Here is a 26336-nt window from a genome sequence, read left to right as displayed (position 1 = left end):
GAATGCAACAAGATGAGCCGCTTCCGGCTGGCCCCAACAACTTCAAGACCCCTCGGGGGGATTCCCAGAACATCTCCCCCATCCCGGAGCCCTTCCGGCGCTTCATGGACGGGCCCGTAGGTGGCAAGGTGCCCAGTCGGGTCAAAAGAAAGAGCCGCTTCTCAGACGCCACAGCTGAGGAGGTGGAAGTAGCCAACAAGATGTGAGCAATTCGCTAGTCTGCTTTTTGTTTTCATTGTCATTTGTTAACTTTTCTGGCCTTTTTTTTTTTTTTGGGGGGGGGACAGGTTCAACGCCGGACCCCCGGATTCCAAGTTCGCAACTCAGAGTTCAGGAGGTGAAACGTTCCATCAGGGATTCCGTGGAACAGTGCGGCATCCCAACCGCTTTTCACAATCACAGGTAGGCTGCCGTTACATCAAATAGTCAAAGGGAATTTGGGGAATTCTTTTGTTTTAGCACTTTTCCTGTTACGCTAGCCGCCGCTTCCCTTTGACAAGGTGAAGTTCCGGCCATCGCGCTGAAGTCAGGCTTGCTGTCCGACAGTTCTACGTGGCTGGGTTTTGCCTGAAAGATCTCGATCGGACTTTTCTGTTTTCGAACAGCTAAACAGTCCCACACCCCCGCAGATGTCCCCCCAGCAGCCGTACGGCAGAAAGTTCCAGGAAGATTCCAATTTTGGAAGAGCCGAAGATTTCTACAGCGACAAAGGCAACAGAGGAGGAAGAGGGCGGAGCCAACAGGTGTACCAGCAACAAGGGCTCAGAGAGCCCAGTGACTCAATCAGAAAGCGTTACGAAGGTATGGAGTGTACCACTTCTCACCGGTCATAACATAACGTACCCCCTACACAATCTTACGTCACCTTTCTCCCGTTCTTCAGAGGGTTTTGGCCAGCCGCCGACGTACCCGACACGTCGCCCGGATGACCGAGCGCAGCGTCCCGGGCGCTTCCAAGGAGGCGGGCGGCAGCAGCAGCAGCAAAATTTTCAGCCCCGCGACATGCCGCAACCGCCATCTCAGGGGTTTTTCCCGTCCCGCTCGCCGCCCTTTGACACGGAAAGACCCGTCGCGATGCACCAGAGACCTCAGTACTCCAAAAGTCTGGAGAAACTCACATCCACTCTGCTGGAATACATGTCCAGGAATTAAGTTGGACACGAATTAGTGGAAGATTTGAAATGAAATGTTGTCGTTGTTGGTGGTGAGCTCCAAGTTTGGGTTGTACAATTTCACCTAATTTGTATAAATTTAGCCTACATTTTTTTTTTTTTTGGGGGGGGGGGGGGGACATGGGAGCCCCTCACTCCAGCACAGGGATGATGTACAAACTTGGATTTGAACCCTGAACCTCTGCATTTTGAGGCAGACACGCTGGCCTCTTGTACACCGTGAGTCCTGTTTCTGTTCATCTTTAGATACATAAATATTGAAACGTGCTGTGCTTTCACTTCTGTTTTTTTTTTTTTTAAAACTGCTAGTTTTCCCGGAACATGCTTCACAAAAATACATTTTTTTTCTGTTTAATCGGCTGTTTTGCTTTATTTTACATCAAGTAAAATGAAACCATGGGTCACTGAAAGAGTTATTAAGCAAGCTGCATGCGATTTCGACAAAATTTACACGTATATTAATTGGAAATTTAATTCCTCGATTAATATTTAATGTAAATTAATTGCATTTCCCCACCAACATTCATTTAACAATTTCAGGAATATTAGCCTGTAAATGTAAGAAAACCACAAAATTATCAAATTGAAACCTTGCCAGGGCTCAAAAAGTTAAAAAGATTAACGATACTAAAATTGGAACATTATCTCGAAGTTTTGAAGAAACAGATATTGACGCAAAATACAGTTATAGTTAATTTCGCTTGTTTTTTTTTGTGCGTAACGCAAGTCGCCATCAATGCGCTTTGCCTACGTCATCTCGTCGCGCCGCAAACTATTTCCGGTTCGGTCCGCCGCCATCTTGTTTCGCTCCTGCTAGCATAATAAAAAAAAAAAAAATAATAGTGGCGAGCCGATCCTCGCATCGACATCCAAACAAGAAAAGTGAGTACCCAAAAGTCTCGAATCGCTATGCGCGACGTGTGCGACGGGACCTCGCGGCCCCTCGACGCGCGCTGAATCGGGGTGGGAGCAGCGTTTTCGTCCCGTGTTGATGTGCTGGTTGTTGACCAATGGACGGTTGTTGAAGGAGGCGAGATGAACACGGGCGCCATTTCCCTCCCCGTGCGCTGCGTGAGCCGCTTATTGGGTGGCCCGCTCGGGAAACCGGCGCCCGCCGTCCTCCATTTTGGCTCGCGTCGTCTTGTCGGGGCCTTCCACGTCGGCGACGGAGCCCGAATGGCGGCGGTTGCTCCGCGAGGCAAAAAAACAAAAACCAAAACGTTGGGCCCCCCCTAGAAAGCTTGATTGGTGGAATGGAAGTCCGAAGTTTGATTGGTCTGAATGACACATCCGAACGTTGTCTTTATTGGTTACGCTGCACAAGCGAAGCGTTTATTAACGTCCCCGCGTGATGATGGCGGCCGCGGTCTTGCTAACGTCAACTTTTAGCTTTCGCGTTAGCTCCACTGAGCTAACGCGTCCTAACCACTTTTCGAACTCCAGATACACTTTTAACTTAATCCGCATTTTTGCTTTTTTTTTTTTTTTTTTAACACCCGTGTCGAGTCTCGACTCGTTACCCACCAAAGTGTCTCTTACGTCTGCGTAGTCTGAAAAAAAAAAAAAAAAACGTCATCAGTTTGACGTATGCTTGGCCAAGGTCATAACGATGATGCGCCGCTGTGTTTACATCAATTCCGCGGTCGCCATGTTCGACCTTTCCTCATAAAACAAAACAAGCAATAATGCATCCCACAAACTCCAGGAAAACAAAGCTGACTGTTTGTGTACTGTAGTTTGGTGCCAAAATAATGCACTGTTTCTTTAAGAAGCTCAAAGGCAATGTCGGAATAAAAAGAATGACGTCAAAAATATCACGTAACCAAAACCACAAAATATATATATGGAAAATAATGCATAATAATTGTAAAAAAAGTGATAGGCAAATGCAAGATTAAATGCATGTATTGGACATAAGATGAAAATGTGATTACAAAAATGATAGAAATGATTTATTAGTATATGCTATATTGGAATCATTAAAAAAAAGTGAATATTATTTAGAATAACATCAGCAGTTTGACGCAGACCGGCGTCGACATTGGGAACGCCAGCCGAGGCAAATCCAAGGTCACAAGGACGAGGCGCGCTCGGGTTAGCGTCAAAAGCGCCGTCGCCGCTCAAAATGCGTGCCAGTCAAAGCATAAATACTAAAATATGCAAGGTGCGAGATGAAAAATATACAAATAAAAACAGCGACTCAAAATACTAATATATGAATTTATCTTCCGCCATTGAAATTCTGTTAATACCATTCAAACTGTTTGATTTCCCTAAAAGTTTTTTTTTTTTTTAAATAACTAGCACTACTACAGTACTGTACTTTAAACAAACATGCAGTATTGACATAATTACATATATTGCGAAGAATTTGACAGTTTGTGCATCATCATTTCATGCTTCAATTCAATGGGCATTGCGCTGCTCCTGCTGGCACGTGAGCCCCGGCCACCAGGGGGCAGGACAATCCAGACGTGCATAACACGAAGAATACGGTCGCAATAAAGGGACTCGGTAAGATGGAGGAATATTTATCGGTATATTCAAAGGAGGAGGAATATCAGTATCTGAGTATTGTTGTCCGTCTACACGTGTTGCTGCAACCGCTGTTGTTCAAGGTGTGTCGTGGCCACGACGTTGGCGCCAAGCCGTCAGACTTGCGGAAAAGTACAAAACGTGCGCGCGAGACGTTAAAAGTGAACGGGTCAGCTTTGCCTCCATGTCGCGTGTTGACGAAAAGGCGCAATCAGTCGGCGGCGTGTTTGGAGATAAAACACGGCGGCGCCGCAGGTCATGGGAAGTTCCGGCGTCCGCCGCGACCTTGCCAGGTGCCTCGGCGGGCCCGTTTCGGGGGCGGCCATGTTGGACACGCACGCGGGGAAGAAGCGGCGCGCTAACCCAAACGTGGGGGAAAAAAAAAAAAGCTTGTCTAGGTGGATTTTTCATTATTTTTGTGGAATGAAAATATTTCAAGATAACACAATTATAGATATGTATATAATATAGATATATTAAAATTGAGGGGGGGAATGCGGTTGAAATGCACAGACTTTGAAAAAAAAATATGAGGCAAAAAATGTAGAAAAATAGATCAAAATATTGGGGAAAAAAATACACAAATATTAAATAGTATTTTTGTACTGTATTATACATACGATTCCCCAATTCTCACAACGTATCTTACATAAATATTGGTAAAAAAAAATACAATTACTGGAAACATGCAAAGGTATTGGACACATGATTTTTATTTTATGAATAAAAAGTTGAATGCATAATGTTTGACAAAAATATATGAAAACTACATAATGTATTAAGCAGCGTATTGAAAGATGCAAATCTTAGATGACAAATGCACTCTGAAATATGGCATATTAATATAAAAATAGTCGACAGGAAAGAATAATCTTTGTACAAAAGTATTCACAAATATGAAATTGAAAAATGTATGCATAATTGAAGAAAAACAGTAAATACAAAATATTGTGCAGAAATTGCACTGATGCTGAGGGGAAAAAAATAGTCACAATTTAAGAAACAAAATGTATGAAAAAGTCATTGAAAAATAATCTGAAATACTTTTAAAAAAATCATAATAATAATACAACATATCAAGCACATGCATTAGTTGGAAAAATTAAGTGCTTTAGAGAGAATATTATAAACAAAATATCAGCAATAAACAGTAAATTATTAGATAAAAATAACACGAGTAAAAAATGAAAAATATATTTGGGAAATCTTGGTACGGGGGGGGGCACAATCTGCCACTACAAACATCGAGGAAATATTGTCACGTCGTGCGTCGTTATTTATTTTTTACTTTTTCCGCTTTGCGTATGAGCGTTGGCGTCCGCAGCACGCGACGCGCACATGAGCGCCGTCCTCAAGCGAAGGTCGGTGGCGCCGCCTTTGAGGTGCACAACAACGCCGCCTTTGTGCGCCTCAAACTTGCTATCGGGAGTCCCCCCCCCCCCTCCCCTTGCGTCTAATAATACCGTTTGTCCATAGGTAGCACACGAGCTATATGGGGGACGTTGATTCTATTAGCCGCTAGCGCTGCAGCGTTTGCGTCAGCTCTATCGACCTCTAATTGGGATTTAATTGGATCCATTTTGCGGCTGGCGCGGGTCAGGACAGATGAAAAGTTGTTTTTTTTTTTTATATTCGAGTGACCAGAATGATCACGGTTATTAGTTATTATCACCATACGCGTCAAGAATTTGCCAATTCAAAATAGTAGGTACACCTGTACAATACTAGCTTGATTGTTTAAAACGAGTACAACAGTATCAGCTGCATACGAGCCGAGAAATGATATCATTTGAATTTCCCCTAAAATAACATTATTAGCTTGGAAAAATATGGTAGGTACTTCCCTGATTTCTCCTACTGCAGGCGCGGTCTGTATTTGAATCCCTGTACGAAACGAGGGAAGTTTTGATGTCACCAAATTACATTTTTTCTGAAAATAACACAAATAGGCTGCACGGTGGATCAGCTGGTAAAGCGTTGGCCTCACAGTTCTGAGGACCCGGGTTCGATCCCGGCCCCCTCCTATGTGGAGTTTGCATGTTCTCCTCCGGGCACTCCGGTTTCCTCCCGCATTCCAAAAACATGCAGCATTAATTGGACACTCTAAATTGCCCCGAGGTGCGATTGTGAGTGCGGCTGTTTGTCTCGATGTGCCCCGCGATTGGCTGGCGACCAGTTCAGGCCCGTAGACCGCCGGTATAGGCTCCGTGACCCTCGTGAGGATAAGCGGCAAAGAAAATGGACGGATAACAGTGTGAGCTTGAAAAAATATGGTAGCCACTTCCCTGATTTCTCCTATTGCAGGTACGGTCTGTCGGATTGACGTCACCAAATGGTATTTTTGTTTTGTTGGACAATAAGATTTCGTGCACGGTGTGTTGATTCACTGCAAATAATGATTTAGGGTTTAGGGGGTGAGTATTTGGGGAAAGGGGTGTTACCTAATGATTTGGCAGGTTCCAATGAGGAAAGAGTTTTTGCGATAGTTTGGAGTTGGCGCCGAGCTGCTTCCGCTGCAAGGAAACGTCGTCCTCGGCCTTTATTCGGGTGCACAATGCGCGCATTGTTCGATCCATCGCGGGCGCAGATTTATCTCGACGGCAGCCATGTTGTACCTGTGTCCGCGAGCGCAAGGACAAAGCGCGTGCGTGCGCGCGCGGGCGCGTACTCCAAAAATTATGCGCATGCAACACGCGGGCTCGCACTGGCACGCGCGCCGGCCAATGGGCGGCGAGCGCGGTTGCCGACGTCACTCCCCCCGCACCGCCGTCCAATAGCGCGGCGGGAGAGGCGGGGCCACGCCCGAGACGTCGCGTTTGACATTGTAAATAAGAGCGCAGCCGCGGAAGGAAGGCAAAGAGGGGGCGAGGGCGGCACCAAAGGGGCGACATTTTAACGCCGCGCCGGATGCTTCGAGCACTTTCTTTTCTCTTTTCCGCGCTCTTCTCGCGCTCCTTTTTCCTCCCCCCCCCTGACCCCTAACGCTGCCGCTCAAGGTAACTTAGAGCAGGAAGTTGGGGAAAGGGGGCGGGGCGGATAGCGGGGAGGGGAGTGACTGACGTGCTCGGCCGGCCAATGAGAACGCGGGGCTACGCGATCTCATTGGCCGAGAGGTGGGGCCGGGGTGGCACGTAGCAGGCTAGATTGATTGCTGGGGAAGCGTTAAAGGCAAAGCGGTTCGCGTCGGGAGTCGGACTGTGACCGTCCTGTCGAACCTTCCTCCTTTTCTTTTCTCTTATTCTTTTTTTTTTTTTAATCTTGGGGGAGGGGGGGGTCATCACAGAAAAGACGGTGGAAGGTTAAAGGAGATAGTTTTTTTTGTTTTTTTTCCTCCTCACCCACCCCACGGCGGACCGGAGCGAGCGTCGCTTTTTTTTTGTGCGTGCGTGTGTGTGTGTGAAGGAAGTTGGTACCGCAAGGAGACTCGAACGGCGTCCCGTCCCCGCAGCGCTCCATCAGCCAGCCACCATGAAGGGCACGGGGGTGAGTTGAGTTGCGACCACTGGAAAAAAAAAAAACAACAAACATTCAGGAATGAAAAGGGAGCTACGTTGCTAATCGGCGCCCGTAGTCATGACGCTGTCCTGTTCTGTCCTGTCCTGTCCTGAGTCTTGCCCTTGACTTGGACCAGCAGCCGCTCACTTGTTGTCACGGTGGCTCGGCATCCCCCCGTCGCACTTAGAGCAGAAATTTTTAACAATTTAAAAAAAAAAAAAAAAAGATGACAGACTTGAGCAACCGGGCAACGCCGCAGTCCACATTTTGATCAAAGTCTGTTTTGATATTCAGTGCGGAACTATCATGGAGAAATATGCATGCACGGCAAGAAAATTGGACAAAAATAGGAAGCAAAATACAATAGAAAAAAAAAATACTAAAATATGTAATATAGCAACATGACAGTTTGGGGAAAAAAACAAATGAAAATGTGGCACGGAAAACGCAAACGCATCAGGAAAATAGTCCTAAAATATTGGACAGCGCACACAAATGCAAAAGTCAAACTATGCAGCAAAAAGAATATTAGAAAAATATACACAAATAGTGTGCATTATTATACAGGAAATGCACAAAAAGCAGTAAAATCTTACAAAAATGTTCAACCAAAATAAACGTGAAAAAGTTCCAAAAATATTAGCTGTGAGGACAGAAATATAAAATACAAAAATATTCAATCAAAAAAAGAAATGCTCACATATTAGGAAAATACAGACAAAAAAATATGGAAAGATAACTCATTTAATATATGAAAGATGCACTTATATGATGAAAAATACAATAAAATGGAAAATTTCCCTGTAATAATAATTTGACAAAAGTCTAAAAAAATGTTTGTTTTTCTCCCTGCATCATCTTTGCAGTTACATATAATAGCAACAACATTTCCGCATATCATGTTGACTGTTTAGCAGGAGCGCCCCCCCCCACCCCCCCACGGCGTCCCCCCCCCCATCCATCGTTCCCTGACGTCCTCGTTTACACGTTAGCGCCGGCCGGCCGCGGCGTCCATCTTGATGGGACACGCGAAGCTCTCGGGGGGGTCCGACGGGGTTGGAGGTGCAGCTGGTCGTGGGGACCTTCTACCCCCCCCCCCCCAACACTGCTGCCAGCCTTCCAGATGGGCCGAGGAAGGCCGGGGGGGTGGAGGCTAATGGTCTGATCTGATCTCTTGTGATGGAATCTTTTTGCAGGGCGCCGCTTTCCCTTACTCGCCCTCTCGCTCTCCCTTTCGCGTTCTCCCGCCCTCGTTGAAAGTTTCCACTGTTTTTTTTTTTGACACCAGTTCGGAGGACTAAAAATAACCTCGTCTTAAGTTGAGTCCCAAATCTCATGGTTTTGGACGTGGAGATTTGCGGGCGGCGGAGCGCAACGCTAAGGTCAATGCGGTCGCCGCGTCCCTTTGCCCTTGGCAGGTAGCGGGAGCCTTCCTCCTCCTCCTCCTCCTCCTCGGAGGCCTCGCGCCGGATGAAGGTCACGAGAATGTGAGCGAGTATGCGGACGAGGTCAAAGCTGGAAACGAAAGGAGGAGAGTTGCTAGCGCTAGCTGCGCGCTAGTCTGGGTTCACTCCAGTGCTGCAGTGCAAAACTTGCCCCCCCCCCCACCACCCTCGTCCCGTTCATCTCCCTCCCGCCCTCCCCCTCGTTGCGTTCTCCGCTGCCGAATGACCTTGACAGATCAGCGGCGAGCACTTCCTGGAGTTTGCTTCGGTGCAGTATCAAGGGCAAAGTTTGAAAAATAGATGGTTTTGTGTCCTTAAAAAAAAAAAAAAAAAAAAAATGGAGGGCCCGGTAGTTACCCCGTAGTTAATCTGTAATTCCCTCCCGCGAACTTGTTTTTCTTTAGTAGTAGATGATTGACCCCCGCGTGTTGGATCGCGTCCCCCTATTTGCGAACTCCTCTCTCAAGGTCGAGTTCGTGCGACACAGACGGCGGGCGGCGTTAGCGCAGAGCCAAAGCAAGACCCGCATCCCGCGTCACCCCCCCCCGCAGACCTCCCCTCATTTCACCCGTCAGCATCAGGAAGGTCGGCCGGAGGTCGCGGCGCGGGAGGAAGGAAGCCGCCCGTCTCCGGTCGGGATTTCGCCGGACCTCGTCGCCGCTCCCTTCGGATGCGCGGCTCGCACGTACGCGTTTTTCTCACCGGTTGATCGGATTGCAAATGAAACACGTCGACGATGTCGCAAATTGTAGCATTTGGGTCGGGTTGACGGCTGTCGTATGGTCACACAACCCGTGACGTACTTCCGAGTCCGGTCCGCCAACAAAATACGCAAAGATATTTAACTACAAGATCTGAAAAATTCTTTGCGTCAGTGGCGTTAGCTCTTTTTTTCCCACGTTTGTTAGTCTTGGGTCTTTTGCGGCACGGATTGACCGACATTTTTCACACATAGATTGGCATTATAACAACTTTACCAGTCCTCTCTGCAAAAAAAAAAAAAAAATCAAAACAAAAAAAAGAAAGACCATTCGCACGCTCATTAGCAAGCTAATTAGCCGCAAAGCATTTCCCGTGTTTTTATCTGTACACCGAACGCGTTACGGCTAACTGCTATTAGATTTCTCTCCGGGTGCTTTCACGCTGCCGTGTCAGGGTTTGTCGGGGTGGGGGGGGGGGGGGCGCGAGCAGCATTAGCGCCGCTGCTGATTCAGCGCGCAGCGCCATTGACGTTCTCTCCAAGAAGCGGTGTCAGGTGAAAGTCGTAAAGGTTGAGGTAAAACGTCAGCGCGCGGAAACCCGACACCGCGGTGGCGACGCTGCAGGAAAGGGGAGACGGCAGCCGTCCTCCGCACCGTGCGGCCGACAAAGCTCGTGTTAGCAAAGAAGCTAATCGCGACGGCGGAGAAGATTCACATTCCGCACAGAATTTAGCTTTCATTTTTGTCGTGATGGCGCTTCACTAATTTCCTTTCCATCGTTTTCCACCTTTTCGTCCGGGTTTATACACAACCCAACAACGAGACAAAAGTTAATCAATAATTTTAGTAACGTTTTGAAGTTCAGTAAGTACATTTCTGTAAAACCTTCAAACTTTATTGTAAACATGGAAATAAAAAGTCAGTCAAACATATAACAATCTCATCTATCTCGAAATTTCTCGTCATTTTTGTCAATTTCCCGTGCGTGGTTCTGATGTCCGTTTGTAGGGTTTTGAGCGTCCCCCATGCTAACGCGAAATGTTAAGAACCGCTCTCACTGGTACACAATAATAACCATATTGTGAGGTGAAAAGCTCTCCGACACGCCGACCTCATGTTTTTTTCTCGTTATCAAGCAGCCTCGTGTGTATTTAGATGAAAGTTGACACGGTCCGGCGGATCGGTGGGGGTGGGCTTGTAAAGGAAGTGAAAGCGTCGAAGTTTGCCTTTTGTTTCCCGCCGTAGCGTTAAAGGCCAACTCCCGACGCTAATGGGTTCAATTGTTCGGGTGGGCGCGAGGGAGAGCGGCTCGCCCCGCCTGGCAGGCACGCCAGGGGGGGCGGACAAGGCCATCTTGTTCGGAATCACCACGGGACCGGTTGCTGATTTAACCGCCTCGCCGGGGACAAACAAACGCTTCTCTTGCCCCGTTTGCCGTCAGAACCCCGGATGCCGGAAGACGGGGCTTAGCCGCCGCCGCCGCCGCGTTTCAACCCCGGCTCGAATTCGAGCGGACGAGCGCGGGCGGCGGGCGGGTGTCAAGGTCAATCACTCGACTGTCATGGCAGCTACAAGCGGCGCCATTGATCGCCACAGCGGCCCCTCTGTCGCATTCACTTAAGCTGCCGCCGCGCCCGTGACGGTCGAGACAGGAAGTCGCCTGTCATCGCTCACCTCGGCCCGACATTTTGCTACCATTTCACGTGCCTCGGATGAACCCCCAAATTAAGTTTTGAGATCATTTATCATTTTTTTCGATATTAGCATTTGAAGAGGTGTGTATACTTTTCATATTTGCTATGGTCAGGATTAGACGGGAACGCCGTCTCAAGATCCTGAAATGCTGAGGGGGAAAAAAACTTGAAACTTTGGTGCGGATCAAGAAGTATAGTCGTGGGGGCGGGGTCGTTTTATTTAATCCTCTGTACCTTACGTTTGGACGGGCGTTGATTTTGCGAGGTGTCCGTTGGGTACTTTGTGGGCTGACTCGATCAAGAATCCAGAAGATAGCGCTGTAGTTGGACAGAAAAGACACTTGCCGTGCTTGGCAAGGTGGTGTCACGGATCAACCTTGCGGAGCGTGACTTTTAAGTCCGCCAAGGTAGCAGAGATATTGACAGTTGCCTTGGCAAGTTGGCGGAGGTCTAATTGCTGTTCTCCTGATTGTCATGCTAGCTGTCAGTCAAAGCCTGAAGTGGTCCCAGTGTCAGGACCTCTCCAGCGGTTCCATTCCACCTGGCGCGGAAGTGCTCTGACCCACATAGCTCGCCGGTCGCGGCACGGCGCCCGCAGTGGTGTCTGGCTCGTACCCGCCGTCCCACGTTAAAGCCCGCGGCGCGGTGGCGCGAACTCTGGCAAACAATTCCCGCAGCTCTCGAGAGCGAGACCGCGATCCAGACACTCGGCACTTGTGCGTGCCCAGACGTGCCGACGAGTATTCACCCCCCCTCGTCCCCCCAGCAGATTCCTGGCATGCCGTAGTAACCTGCTGGATCCTCTTTCAGACACCCCCAGGACCCCTCCTTCGGCTACCTCCTTAGCTAGCGGCGCTCTCGGACACGTTTGGTTTCTTTGTGACCGCACACGGCGGCATCGCTACGATCCTAAACACGTCAGGCGAGAAGCTCCGGCTATGCGGAGACGCCGACGATCCTGGCAAGACCAGAATAGAAGCCTGTTTGGGCCTTATTTTTAAAACGAACGTGACAATAATAGCGTGTGACGGAATATGACCCCCGCCGCGTCCGACATACCTGCTTAAACGGTGCCGCGCTTTGTCTTATAATAAGCCCCCGAGCGGTTCGGTTCATTCCGGGACGCAACGGTTTTAGCATGTTTCCAGCGCTGGGGCGCGCAGGCGGGATGGCGGCGACCTCTCCTTTAGTAGCGTGGCGGCGCACGAGTTCAGCCGAGATGAAGGCCACGTTGCGAGCGGCGATTGTGGCCGTCAGTCTCCTTGGCACGTGGTGCTCAATTACAAGGCGATGACAAGTTTCAGCCCCTTTTACGCCGGCCGTTATAGGCGGCGTCTTACCCGGAATGGTCGGTCGAAGACCGAAATTGATGGGACACAAAGGAGCCCCGCCAGGTCGCCGGCCTCAGCGGTAGAAACCGAGGCTGCGGGAAAGACGATATCGAGAAGCCAGGATAGCGAGGGGAAGTTCTGACTCTATTACATGAAAGGTACTTTGTCTGCGGGCTCTCAGTCAGCGGTTTCTCTGAAGCTCTGCGTGAACGGGACCGACACAATGGGGACTGACAACCTTTGATTTGCAGGTTGTGCACCCCCCGTGGAAGGGATTGCGAAAACGTGCCTGATACTGACTCCTCTGGCACTTGAAAGACGGCGTGTCTTCTTATGTGGCTCTGATTCGCCAGTTTTCCCGAAACTCTCTGAAAGGGGCCAAGACACCCTGAAAGCCAGAGAAGTCTTCTCTCGAGCTCGGCGAGATGGCCCCAAAATTTGTGCCGTGGTACAAATGTAAATCCTTCACGGTGACAGAATATATCGCGAGATAGAAGCGTTTACCGCGCTAGCTAGCCTCAGTTGTAGCTGCCGTAGCTGGTGCCGCGGCTTGCAAAGTGGCCCGCGTCGGGATCGAGGGATGTCGGCTGCGTGGAATTATCTGAAATGCGAGGTTCCATCTCGGCTGTGTGGAAGATGGAGGTGATTAAACACCGTGTGAAAGACGCAGGTGCCGGTTTACCCCGTGCCAACACACGGAATCGTACAAATGGAACAGGAACCGCACTTCCGGTGCAAATGCGTGTTTTCTCTTTCTCCGAGCAGCTTTCTAGACCATGTCCGCGGATTCGTTCGGCGCCGGCGGCAGCGATGCCCAGCAGACCCTTCAGTCCTTCTGGCCTCGCGTCATGGAAGAGATCCGGAACCTGACTTTGGTACGCGCCGAAGATCACCAAGCGGTCGCGCCGCCGCTCGCTAAACCCGTTTGTTGATTCCAGAAGGACTTCCGCGTGCAGGAGTTGCCTCTGGCCCGAATCAAGAAAATCATGAAGCTGGACGAAGACGTGAAGGTAAACGAGCGAAACCGACTCCGGGAGGGGCCGGCGGGGAACGCGCCACGTGGCGGGCGGTTTATTTCGCCCGTTGCGGCCGGATTATCGGCTCGGACGTCTAGCGGGCCGCGGCCCGGTGTCGTGTCAAGAGCGGCGTCCTCTGCTGTTAAGCGGCGGCTTAAAAGCGGTAAAGAGATCAGGAGATCACCGACGTGTATACGAGGACAGCGAGACCCTTCCGGGAGCTCTCACGGCTCCTTTGGCGTCTTTTGCCGCTCACGTTAGCGGCGCAGCTCCCCGCAAGAGGAACCACAAGAAATTATCTTTGACAGCAACCAGGGAACGCGTTGCCTCTCTAGCGGCTGCTGTTTTGCTTAGCGACTTCATTCAAAATGGGCGATCACTCTTTATGCAAGGGCTAGATCATCTTTAAATCATTTTTATTACTTCACGGGAAACTGCTTTAACATCTCTTGCTAAGTTTTGGACCGCGTCTGCCTCGCTAGATGCTGCTGTTGCGGTTTCGGTTAGCGGCACAGGTCAACTGGGCTTGGCGTCTACTTTTCAAACAATTTCCCCGCCATTTCCCGGTCACGTTTTTGCCGATTCTGCACGGAATTGATGTTTTCAAGCGCTAAAACGTCGGTTTCTTCCCACGAACCGTGCAGATGATCAGCGCCGAGGCTCCCGTGCTGTTCGCCAAGGCGGCGCAGATCTTTATCACGGAGCTCACCCTCCGAGCGTGGATCCACACGGAGGACAACAAGCGACGCACGCTACAGGTCGGTTCTAGTCTGCGCCGTACTCTTCTTCCTTTGGGGGCAAAAGCTTTCCTTGTGGTTCTCTGTCATACCAGCCCCCCCCCCTCGAGGAATGACTCTGCACTCACTTCTCTCTCCCTCCACTGACTCCGAAAGCCAGTCGGGCGCCGCTGACCCACTTTTTTTTGGGCCGCCGTTTGGGCCCGAAGTCGAATAAGCCGGACTCTGGGAACGATGCGACGGGGTGGGGGGGGTGGGGGGGAGTCGGGAAGTCAGCTCGGAGCTCATCTCGCCGGGATGTTAAGGAGGGAAAATTGTGAAGCAGAACACGAAAGCCCTTAAATCCACTTTATCCATTCACATACCTCGCAGAGATTAGCGAGTGGTGTGTGTGTTTGGTGCGATGCAGGTACGGCGTTATCGCGTCCGTCGGTCTACGTCTGGAAAGTTTGAGACTCAAGACCTACTTTGGAAATTCTTCTGTTTTTGCCCAATTTTCTTAGACATTCTCATGAGGAGAAACTGGATTTAAAGGAGATGTAGAAAGCGAACCGTTATAGTGTAATTACATAATGCAGTAAAATTGAGTAATTGCATCTATGGCATTACGGTCACTGTGATTTGACAGGCGCGTACGCGCCCGCAAATCTGCACAGTCACCCACGAAAAATCACACGCATAAAATTTTTTTACGAGTAAAAATAAATGGATATTGAAATAAGGTCACTTATTTTATGTCGTCTTGATCAATGTTCCCTCTAAGCTGCGCAATTGCGCAGTTGTCGCACTCTCAGCGCGCGTCAAAACCGATCCAGCGCAGTCAACCACAGCCTGACGTCATTTTTTTTTTAAACACGGAAGCACACGGTCTCTAAAAACGGGCTGCCGCTCGGCCTACTTCTACTTCCTGGTTTACCTGACACCGCCCCCCTCCGCTCTTAAAGGAGTACACTCGATTACAAACAGAACACGCACCCGCAACTTTATATCTGCGGGCATGACTGGTGGACCACACCCGTACAGTTTTCAAACGTGAGTGACTGGCATTATTGCCTTCATCAGTCTCCAGTAGTCCAAAACTCAAGACCCGCTTTGGAAGTTCTCTTCCAGGGATTTAAGGGACAGCGATGATTGTTTTTTTACCCTGTAGGGACGGCTGGGTTACACGTGAACACAAGTACAAATACAAGCAGCGCTGCGGTGTTGTTGGGTGCAGCGATTGCAGAGACTTCTCAGAAGCGTCACATTTGTACAACCCAGTTCCGGACTGACGTCGGCGAGATAAACCAAATATGTATCCAGGTGAAAACGCTAACCTATGGGAACGTCATCATAATTATGGTAAACCCCCAACATAGTATTAAAAAAAAAAAAACAATCACAAAGTTAGCATTCCTGTTGTTTGTAGGACTGTACCACTCGATTCGAGCTCAATATTCCAGTTCACGCAGACTTGTGAAAGTCAGCACACCCCGGGGTAGGAGGGAGAAGGGGTGAGTTTTTAGAGAGCGTTTTGCCCACAAAGATTGGACATCAAGATTTAGGAAGCGTCTTTTGCAAGTTTCCAAGTGTACGCGACGCCGCCGGGGGTCGCCACGGCAACGCTCACCCACGGAACAAGCGTAGATGTGTGACCCGTTGCGGTCAGATATTAATCAAGCGACTATAAATAGCTCCCCCAGCGCTGGGGAGGATCGCACCGGCGGGGGGTCTGACAGCCAATATCCTGTGGAAAATTCCACAGCGGCGGCACACGGGAAGCGACGCACGGCAACCGGAGAGAGTTTGGCCACTTTTACATTTGAATCGTCAACTTTTGCGCTTGAGGGAAAAGTGCGTCGGCGCTGATGTGGACAACTTCCACTCACACGGCGGCCGACGTCGAGGAGCTCGTCGGCAAAAGCGCGATTCAGCACAATTTTGGGACGCAATATTTTTCTGGCAACTTGGTGGGGGGGGGGGAGAAAATAAAAATGTGTAAAAAAATTTGCTGTCTTTACAGCGGAACGACATCGCCATGGCGATAACCAAGTTCGACCAGTTCGACTTCCTCATCGACATCGTCCCCCGAGATGACCTGAAGCCCCCGAAGCGACAGGTAGCCCCTTTCTCTTTTTCTTTTCAACCCCCCCCCCACCCCCCACCCCCAAGATGGCAACCCGGAGGCGCTGTAAACATCCTTGACTGGAAGCTGTCGGTCGGTAGCTGCATTGGCTTTCAGTCGGATGTTTGCAGCGTCTTGTTGCTTCTGACAACCGGCGCCGGCACCCGCCAACCTTTCGGCGAAAGCGCCCCCCCAAAGGACGCCCGGCACGAAGACGGCGGACGCGCGACCTGTTTTGCGTCTCCCGGGCGTGTAAACATCCTACACTCTCAGCTGTGCTGTCACGGGAGCTGGGAGAGGGGTGTTTACGCTCCCGGTGGCGAGCGGGACTCGGCTCAGCGTCCGCGGGATTTGCACCGGCACGCTCCCAGCACGTCATTTGGGAGTTGTCGCGTTGCTGTTGCGCAAGCCGGCAGTTCTCAATTCAGGACATTCGTGTGTGTGTGACTTTTTTTTTTTTTGGGTTGTTCTGTTCTCGAGTTTGTGTTTGTGCACACCTTGGCCACCAGGTGGCAATGTGACGCTACAAGTAAATTTAACAACGATGCCGAATGTCGCAATGAAGCTTCAGTAATATTTGTTGTATTTTTTTTATTTGCAGAGGATAAAGAATATATTCATGTGACTATTGTTATTTACCGTCTACATGTGTTGCTGCATTTTTGTTCAAAGATTTGCAAAGAGGGGCGGAACGGTGGATCAGGTGGGAAAGCGTTGGCCTCACAGGTCTGAGGACCCGGGTTTGATCCCGGACTCACCTGTGTGGAGTTTGCACGTTCTCCCCGCGCCTGCGTGGGTTTTCTCCGGGTGGGCACTCCGCTTTCCTCGCACATCCCAAAGACATGCAGCATAAATTGACCCTAGGTGTGATTGTGAGTGTGATTGGTTGTCCGTCTCCATGTGCCCTGCGATTGGCCGGCGACCAGTTCAGGGTGTAACCCGGCCTCCTGCCCGTTGACAGCTGGGATAGGCTCCGGCACTCCCCGCGACCCTCGTGAGGATAAGCGGCATAGAAAATGGACGAATGGAAGACCATTTGTTTAAAGGTTTATCACAACTGCCTTATCGATGCGAGTTGTTTTGTTGTGTGCTTTATGTAATACTCTAAAATGCCACAAGATGGTGCCAAAAATCAGGCTAATAGGAAAGTAGTAATGTGATTGACGTCTTTCTTTGTATGTCTGAGAGGAGCTAAGTTTAGCCTGGGTTGATGCCGGGAGTTACATAGGATTTCTTTTGAGGGGTATTGTAAGTTTGAAACGCTCTAAAAGTCTTTAGCGATGATAGTTTGTGCTATATTTGCATATTTACAGTTGTAGGCGGTTCAAGATATTTTTAAAAAGTTACTAAAACGTGTTTAGAGGTTTACTGTACTTGGCATTCCACATCTTTTCTGCTGAGGACGAGGAGCGCGCACTTTTTGTGACGCTGGTAATGGATCTCAAGTCCGGACCCCGTCGCGAGCCCATCACTTATTCATCAGCGGTTCCCGTCTGCCGTTACACCCGCGATGGAAGCGCTGACGGTCTTCCTTTTCTCCCCGGCGAGTGCAGGAGGAGATGCGTCAGACGGTGGCCCCGGCGGAGCCCGTGCAGTACTACTTCACGCTGGCGCAGCAGCCCGGCGCCGTGCAGGTGCAGGGGGCGCAGCAGGGCCAGCAGGCCGGCGCGCAGACGGCCGCCACCATCCAGCCCGGCCAGATCATCATCGCGCAGCCGCAGCAGGGGCAGGTGAGCCGAGACCGCCGAAATAAAGGTAGAGCCCGGCCGTTTGTACCGCCAAAATAAAGGTAGAGGGTCTGAAGAGGAAGCGGTCGGTGACGACAAGTAAACGAGGGTTAGATTTCGGGCACGGGTTGGGGGTTTTAAGACTGCGTTGGGGGTTTCCGTTTCAAATGAGGAATCTGGTATCAAAGGTTTTAGTTTTTTGCGGGGGGGGGCAGTTTACACGTGTTGTCGTCGTATCAAAACGCTCGCCCAGTTGTAAGCCGAAATGAAAATAAAGTCTTGATGAACATCTCAAATTAGGATTTCAAAATGGGGTTTCGAAACGGGTTTGGGGGCTTAAATTGGGGTTGCGAGTCGGTTTTAGGCTTTCGTGCTTGGGTTTGGCGTCCAAGCAAGCGTTTTGGACCAGGTTTAGGCCTCCAGAATCGGCTTTCAAGACTGCGTTCAAGGTTTCCGTTTCAAATGAGGAATCTGGTATCAAAGGTTTTAGTTTTTTGCGGGGGGTGGGGGGGGGCAGCTTACACGTGTTGTCGTCGTATCAAAACGCTCGCCCAGTTGTAAGCTGAAATGAAAATAAAGTCTTGATGAACATCTCAAATTAGGGTGTTTAAAGCGGGATTAGGATGCAGGTTAGGGATTCGAAGATTTTCCAAATGGGCTTTTGAGACGGGTTTGGGGGCTTAAATTGGGGTTGCGAGTCGGTTTTAGGCTTTCGTGCTTGGGTTTGGCGTCCAAGCAAGCGTTTTGGACCAGGTTTAGGCCTCCAGAATCGGCTTTCAAGACTGCGTTCAAGGTTTCCGTTTCAAATGAGGAATCTGGTATCAAAGGCTTTAGTTTTTTGTGGGGGGCGGGGGGGGGGCAGCTTACACGTGTTGTCGTCGTATCAAAACGCTCGCCCAGTTGTAAGCTGAAATGAAAATAAAGTCTTGATGAACATCTCAAATTAGGGTGTTTAAAGCGGGATTAGGATGCAGGTTAGGGATTCGAAGATTTTCCAAATGGGCTTTTGAGACGGGTTTGGGGGCTTAAATTGGGCTTGCGAGTCGGTTTTAGGCTTTCGTGCTTGGGTTTGGCGTCCAAGCAAGCGTTTTGGACCAGGTGTAGGCCTCCAGAATCGGCTTTCAAGTCGGCGTTAGCCGCGTTTTCGCATCCACGTCTTCTCGGCCCAGGGACGGCGACGTTTGGCCATCTTTGTCTGTGTCTCCCACTCCCGCCATTTTCCATACGGAACGCTGCCATCATTTTTTTTTTGTTTGGTTTTTTTTTTTTTTTTTTTGCTTTTGCCTCACGCCACGCATTGCCGCTCTTCTCACGCTACCTTTCTCTCCATTTTCTCATCTCCCCCCCCCCTCCCCCCTTCCTCCATTCCTCGCCTGGGCTTTGCATTTTTTTTTTGTTTGTTTTTTTTTTTTTTTTTTTTTTTTTTCTTTCCTTTGCCCTCGCGGGCCATCAGATGCTCCAGGGCGCCACCATGCAGCAGTTGCAGCAAGTGCAGGTGCAGTCGCAGGCCCCCCCCATCACGGTAAACGCAGCACGCGCTTTTATTTGTCCGCTGCCCCGTCGCTCATTTGTCCGCCCCCATCGCCGCTTTCATCCAAACATTTATTGACATATTTTTGGGGCGTTTCCCGTTTTTTTTTTTTTTTTTAAGCGTTTCACCTCTGCCTTTCACCAGAGCGCCCCCGTGGCCATGCAGGTGGGCGACCAGCAGGTCCAGATCGTCCAGGCGGCGGGGGGGCAAGCGCAGGCGGCCCAGGCCCCCGGCCAGACCATGCAGGTCATGCAGCAGATCATCACCAACACGGGCGAGATCCAGCAGATCCCGGTGAGAAGGCGCCGGGTGGATTTGCCGCCGACGCGGTCCCGACTCGCCAAAAAAAATTATTCGTAGACGTACTATATTCTTCAACGTATTTAAAAAAAATAAAAACAAATTAAACTGCGGCCTACTGAGGAGCTGCGACCTTCTCCGTGTGCATGTATGCGTGTGTTATGCTGCCCCCGGGTGGCCAAGACCTGCAAACCAGCAGGAGTGGCGTCATGTGAAATTAGGGTGTTAGCTAGCATAGGAGCAAAAAAAAACAAGAAAATAAATGAATATTTTTGTGTTTGACATTTTTTGACAAATTTGACATAAAAAAATCAAGCGACGGTTGACCTATTGCAGATTTAGTGAATCGCGGATTTATTTTTATGTAGTTTTTGTGATTAATTCAACACAATGTTAGTTTTTTTTTATTATATATTCAATTTTTTTGTGGTGGAATAAATGCTACTTAGCATTAACATTAAAAATTACAAAAATTATAAGGATTAAAATATACATAGGGTGTTTTACTACTGTGCATTACTGTTTAAGATGTTTATAAGAGTGTTGTAAAGAATTTTGCGAGGTTCATACGTGTTTAAAAATGTGTAAATAGCCCCCCCCCCCCCCAAATTACCTGGTCAGTACCTTGCAGATTTCATCTATTGCAGGAATTTAACCCGCATGCTAAACAAAGGACTATACATACTTTAAACCAGAACCGCTAACAAAGCAGGACGAAAAAGACCCTCAGCGAATTAAATCTGACAAGATGGCACTCGAGCAATTTATTATTTATGTATTTGTATTTTGTATCTGCAAATGTGACTGTACTTGTCGTCACTTTGTGCGGCCCGAGCGCAGGTGCAGCTCAACACGGGCCAGCTGCAGTACATCCGCCTGGCGCAGCCCGTCTCGGGCGCCCAGGTGGTCCAAGGGCAGATCCAGACCCTCGCCAACACCCAGCAGGTGGGCGCCGTCTCGCGTCGCGCGGCGGGTCTGCTGTTCAACGGCGGCGCCTTTCTCACCCGATGGCGTTCTTGCTTCTTCCAGATCACGCAGACCGAAGTGCAACCGGGACAGCAGCAGTTCAACCAGTTCACCGACGGGCAGGTAAGGTTGGAAAGGACGGGGGGGTCTTTAGGCTCGGGCCGGGGTCGGACCGTATTCCGTCTTTTGGTCTCGAGCCAGGGTTACCGTTCTGAGCCGGGGGGAAGGAGTTCAAGTTAGTTTAGGATTTAGCTTCCAAGTAAGGATTAGGGTTTGAAATTTGTCAAGGTTTTCCATTTATGGTTTTGACGCAAGATTAGCAGTTTCAGGGTCGTGTTTGAAATGAGGAGGGGCGCCTCTCGGGTTCCATTCAAGGTTTCGGAACCCTGACCCTTCTGTGTCCTGTCCCCCTCGCAGCAGTTGTACCAGATCCAGCAGGTGACGGTTCCCGCCGGCCAGGACCTGAGCCAGCCCATGTTCATTCAGTCCACCAGCCAGACGGGAGAAACGCAAGTCACTCAAGTCACCACCGACTGAGCTCCACCGAGCGTCCCCCCCCCGCTTGCCGTTGCCGGTTTTGTCGTCGTCGTTGTTTGTTCCCTTCCCCGCCGCTCAGTCGTTAGCGTTTTTATACATTTTTGATACGCTCTCTGCCGCCATTTTGTCTCCTCGTCGTCGTCGGACAGAAGTCGCCTCGTACCTGGCGCGCGCACACATGTGGATGAGGAGGAGCTTCAGCGATCCGGATCAACGTGCCGTTTATCCCCCCCCCCTTATTTGAATCCAACCGCCCTCCTTTCCCCCGATGGCGCTTTCGTTCTTGTGTGCACGCGTGCAACGATAGGTACAATTTTTATTTTTGTGATGTTTTGTAAGCAAATTTTGTTGGTGAAAAAAAAAAAAATTAAATGGAGTAAAAAAAAAAAAAATTAATATGTTGCAGAAATGTGTTTGTGGTGTCTTCCACGGAACTACTAACAAAGGTGTGAATGGTTCTTGTCGCTGTTTTTAGGCGAGTGTGGCGTACTTGATTGTGTAGGGAGGGACCGGTTCTTCTGTTCTTCTACCGCGGGAACAGGTACTCAACGGAAGATCACAATTTTTTTTTTTTTTTTGGGGGGGGGGGTGAAAGTTGCTGAGAGTGGGCTGCCAACCGGGTCTTCCGTTCCCACTCCAAAGCTTGAGTAAAATTAGTTTTGGTGCAGTAAAAAAACAAGTCCAGTTCCAAGTTACAAAGAGTTTTTTTGGGTAAGTTGCGACAAGCGCCCGTGTCTGATTGGTCCGTCTTGGGTGGGCAGATTTGCAATAAGGACACAGACCTGACCATATCTGACCAATCATGTCTAAATTTGCCTCGTTAACACGTTCGCTGCCATTGACGTTCATATCCGTCAATTGGTATACTGCCGTTGACCGAATATAATCGTTCATCAAGGATGTCATTATCCAAGCCGCTTATCCTCACAAGGGTCGCGGGAAAGCCAGAGCCTGTCCCGGTGAGCTTCGGGCAAAAGGCGGACGATACCCTGAAACCGGTCGCAGGGGGCAGATATCGACGTCCTTGCTGAGCGGGATTCGAACCCACGCTGCCCACACCAAAGGGAGGCGTGTGTACGACTACACCGTCATCTAATTGCTGATATGCTCGTCATAAAAAATTTTCCAAAATAAGGTGTGTCTGAGTGGTCAAGATCTGAACGTGAGACAAAATCTGGTTTCCCTCAAATGGACTTGCTGGTTTTTCACGTCACGTCATTATCCAAGCCGGCTTGTCAACGTCGGAAGTCGGGCGAGTTTCGGGCGCTTCCCTCGCCCGGAGTACGCGTGTACATGTACAGATGGGAGTGGAAAAGCGTGTCGCAAGAGTTTGCGCAGCGAAAGGGCGACGACGGCGGGCGGAAAACGCGCTGGCGTTCAATTCCGGTGAGTCAGCGTCGGGTTTGTCGAATGTATTTTGGCGTCAGGAGACATTTCTCACTTTTTGCTTATGTTTTAAAGCACAAAAGCAAAAAAAATATGAGCGGCAAAGCCGGAAGTTTCACTTCTCAAAAGAGTTTTTCTTAGCTTTGGCGTGAAACTCGCAAATCCTCAAGACCGGGAGAAGTTTTCTTTTTCTGAAGGGAGGGGGGTGGGGGTGGGGGGATTATTAAAAAAAAAAAAAAAGTGTTTGTTGCGTGTTTATATTGATCTGAAAAAAGCAGCGAAAATAGTTGAAAATGGCCGCCGGTGAACTACTGAGTGAGATGTCATAAGTATGACCAATCGTGTTTAATCAGCTTATTATTTTTATTTTTTTCCGCTGCCTGGTGATGTTTCTCTTTCATGGAGTCACGCTTCCCTTGTTTCAACACCCCCCCCCCCCAACCGAGGTTCAACGGAAGTTCAGATGATTTATTATTTTTTTTTTTTTTTGAAGTACGCGATACGTAAGACGGCGGCCTCACGGTTCTGAGGTCCCGGGGTTCAATCCCGGACTTGATTGTGTGGAGTTTGCGTGTTCTCCCCCGTGCGTGCCTGCGTGGGGTTTTTTTTCCTCTGGGTGGTCTCTCCCACATCCCCCCCCCCCCAAAAAAAAAAAAAAAAAACATGCAACATTAATTGGACACTAAATTGCCCCAAGGTGTGATTGTGAGTGCGGCTGTTTGTCTCCATGTGCCCTGTGATTGGCTGGCGGCAAGCCCCGCCTCCTGCCCGTTGACAGCTGGGATAGGGCCCGGCGCTCCCCGCTACCCTTGTGAGGATAAGCGGCTAAGCAAATGGATGGACGGTAATAAATTGACAGATGTGTGGAAGACTTTGTCGTTGTGGCTTCTGCGTTCTTTCAAGCGGCCACTCGGGGGCAGTGTTGGATCCAAAATGGCGACGGATGCAGTTGACTTCCTCGGGTCAGGTGGACCATTCGTAAGTCGTTTCAGTGGTTTTATGGAGTCCTTTGGGGGGGGCAAATCCAGTCACGGGGTGTTCAGTACTCACATCTGTGTTAGTACTTCATATTTTTTTATATTTTGAGGCATGTGAATTATGATTAAAAGTCGAATCGGGGCTTGAAACCGGAGAATTCTGCGCCAGGCAAGTGAGTTGCGAAGTTTGCCCGATGCTAAGCGGGGACCCTTTTGATGGAACCCCACACGCAACTTTAGAGGTCAGGGGTCACGCGCCGCGCTTCTCCTTCCCGCCCCGAGCGCAACGGTAGTCGGCGCGAGGCCCGGCCTCGCTAGCGGCGGCTTAGCGGGACAACAATAACCGCATTAGCCGAGTCGCTCCCGAGGCCCGGGCGGGAATGCCGGGCGGCTTAAGCGGGAGCGTGACGCGGATTGTCTGCCGGTGTTTGTCTTGGCCGTTGGGACGCTCACATCAAGGAGGCGCCGGGGCGGGCGGGGGTTCAAATCCGCCTGATTCTGGACCGTGTGACCGCTTGGCAGCGAAGCCCTGATGGCACCGCGCGTGCACTTTTCCCCAAAATAATGATAGTTTAGCCCTCTCGAGATCTTGTTTTTCACGCGAGGGCCGCTCGCGGCGTTTTACTCGGGGGGACAAGCGGTTTTTGGGCTCGAGACCACCCGGTGTCAAACACGAGGCTCGGGGGCCGGATCCGGCCCGCCACGTGATTTTATGTGGCCCGTGAAGGTCAAATCTGTCAAAATATGCCGCAGTTTTTTTGCTCATAAATTTTATTTATTTATTTTATGTTAGATTTTATACGCATTTTTGTGTTACCAAACCTAAACAAAACCCCTGACCCTTGATATCTGATTCCGGCCGTCGGACCCGACCTCGCGGCTGTTTGCGGACCGCAGCCGAACCATGCTAGCGTCCCTCGCGCGGCCGTGTCGTGCTGAGACTGAGCTAGCGTCCGCCGCCAGGAGCCTTTTGAGCGCCGTCACCCGAGTTGAGGTCGCGGCTCGCCAACGTGCAGCCGAGCGTCCGCCTTCCTGCTTATTTTGCCCCCGAGCATTAACGATCAATCGCGAGTTATGGATTCATTTTTAGCTCGCGTTTGGACGGCAGCAAATAATAGGAAGGAATCCTCCAAAAATCCTTGATGTAGCACAGCAGTCGGACCTGAATTTGTTCCCCCGGTTCGTAGCCAGTGACGCAAATCTGCGTCGCCTACACGGACCGGACCGGACCCAGCCGGGATGCGCGGCAATTACGGTTCTGACGTTAGTTCTGAGCCTTGTATTTGGATTTCTGCTGCCCGTTTAGGCAGCAAACGGGTCGGGCCTGAATGCGTTGATCGTCTCTGCCGCCGACGTGTCGCGTTTGAAGTCATTTCTTTATTTGCACTTTGCGTTTCCAGAGCACCCCCCCCCCCCCCACACACACACACACACACACTCCCCCCTACCCGGCCCGCAAACCGGTTCTGGACCCCCTCCCCGGGACCGCCGTCACCATCCGCAGCTCCGTGACGCAAGACAAGTGCGTACGATTCGTCTTTTTGTTTCGATGACGAGTGCGGCGGCGACGCTCGGACCCTGAAATGTGTCGACGGGGGGGGGGCAAACCGGCCCCCCCCCGCCCCCACCATCGCTGCCTCCCCTTGAGGTTCTCCAGACACGCTCGGGAGCGCGACTAAAAGTGATAAAAAAATAGGGGAGGGGCAACTACAGGGCCGAGGAGGCCATTAAGCAGCAGAAAATAAGAGGTTGGCGCATGAGGGGGGGGGGGGGGGCAATTGTGGGAGGGGGGGCGGTGGTCCGGGTGTAATGTGCACATTCGCTGACGGGAGTAGTTTGACGTCCCCGTAGACCCCCTTCCCGGCTCCCAGACTGGAGTGGAAAAACAACACGGGAGCGGGAGAGAGGGTGTTCGCCACCGAGCGACCCCCCCCCCCACCCCATCCCCATGGCCCCCCCTCCCTGGGTGAGCCCCCCCCCCCAGTACACGGCTCAAAAAGCCGTCCCCTCTTCGTCGACCTCGTTCCGCCGTGGGAGTTTGCAGTCTGAGCCCGCTCAGCTGTCCAGGGTTGTCAGGGGGGGGGGGGGGCCTCCACACTCCCCCCCCCCAAAAAAAGGGCCCCCGGGGCCAAGGGCTGGATGCCCCGGCGCTGTTGCTGCTGAGCGAGGGTGGGGGTGTTGTTTTGGAGGGGGGGCTTTGATGAGAAAGCCGTCCGTCGGCACCCCACCTCATGCAGGGAGGGGGTGGGGGCCTCGGGTGGGGGGGGGGGGGGCTCGGGGGGGGGTTACGGCTAACAGAGGGAGGCTTGTAGTGGGAGGTTCCCAGCACAGGATGTCCCGGTGTTGACTTTTGGGTTTGGGCACGCACTTCACTTTTTATTCCACTGAAGGGGGGGAAAAAAAATTAAAAAAAAAAAAAAAAAAAAATCATGTGCAACGCTGAATGTTTTTCATGACATGATGCAATATTTTCCATTTGCATTAAATTTTACGCGAGCGGCGGGCCAAATATGGCACTTATACCGATGATTGCGTCGGAATGATTTCACTTTTTCAAGGTTTCAACCGTTGACGTATTCATTATAATTTAGAATGGCAAGATGAATAATTTTATTGTAGTTTGAGTTGAATTTAGTTTAGTTTAATTTTTCCCCAAAATATAGATTTCTTTTTCACCCAAAT

The 26336-nt window shown here is 50.3% G+C and overlaps 1 protein-coding gene and 1 long non-coding RNA gene across 9 annotated transcripts; one reads left to right on the top strand and one right to left on the bottom strand.

Moving 5' to 3' along the window:
- Positions 1-1278: 1278 nt before the first annotated feature.
- On the bottom strand, positions 1279-3491 carry LOC133501813 (uncharacterized). Of its 2 annotated transcripts, none has more exons than XR_009795283.1 (2): positions 2063-3491; positions 1279-1985 (listed from the first exon to the last, which is right to left on the bottom strand). It is a non-coding gene; the product is annotated as an uncharacterized LOC133501813 (long non-coding RNA). The 2 variants fall into 2 exon arrangements; XR_009795284.1 differs by having other exon boundaries at positions 1279-1982.
- Positions 1912-21676, top strand: nfyc (nuclear transcription factor Y, gamma). 7 transcript variants are annotated; one of them, XM_061821767.1, is made up of 11 exons: positions 1912-2054; positions 13139-13248; positions 13315-13383; positions 14034-14147; positions 16129-16224; positions 17784-17960; positions 19411-19479; positions 19633-19782; positions 20629-20733; positions 20818-20877; positions 21172-21676. In XM_061821767.1, exons 2-11 carry the CDS (start codon positions 13150-13152, stop codon positions 21289-21291), a joined length of 1059 nt encoding a protein of 352 aa, XP_061677751.1. In that variant the 5' UTR covers positions 1912-2054; positions 13139-13149; the 3' UTR covers positions 21292-21676. The 7 variants fall into 7 exon arrangements, with proteins under 7 accessions (XP_061677751.1, XP_061677742.1, XP_061677724.1 ...); XM_061821758.1 differs by having other exon boundaries at positions 1913-2054; positions 13312-13383; positions 21172-21675; XM_061821776.1 differs by lacking the exon at positions 1912-2054 and adding an exon at positions 6566-7190.
- The last annotated feature ends 4660 nt before the right edge of the window (positions 21677-26336 follow it).

Source organism: Syngnathoides biaculeatus, chromosome 1, assembly GCF_019802595.1.
Source record: "Syngnathoides biaculeatus isolate LvHL_M chromosome 1, ASM1980259v1, whole genome shotgun sequence".
Lineage (NCBI taxonomy): Eukaryota > Metazoa > Chordata > Actinopteri > Syngnathiformes > Syngnathidae > Syngnathoides > Syngnathoides biaculeatus.
The sequence above is the reverse complement of the archived record's forward strand: the minus strand, read 5'-3'. Positions and strand labels throughout refer to the sequence as shown.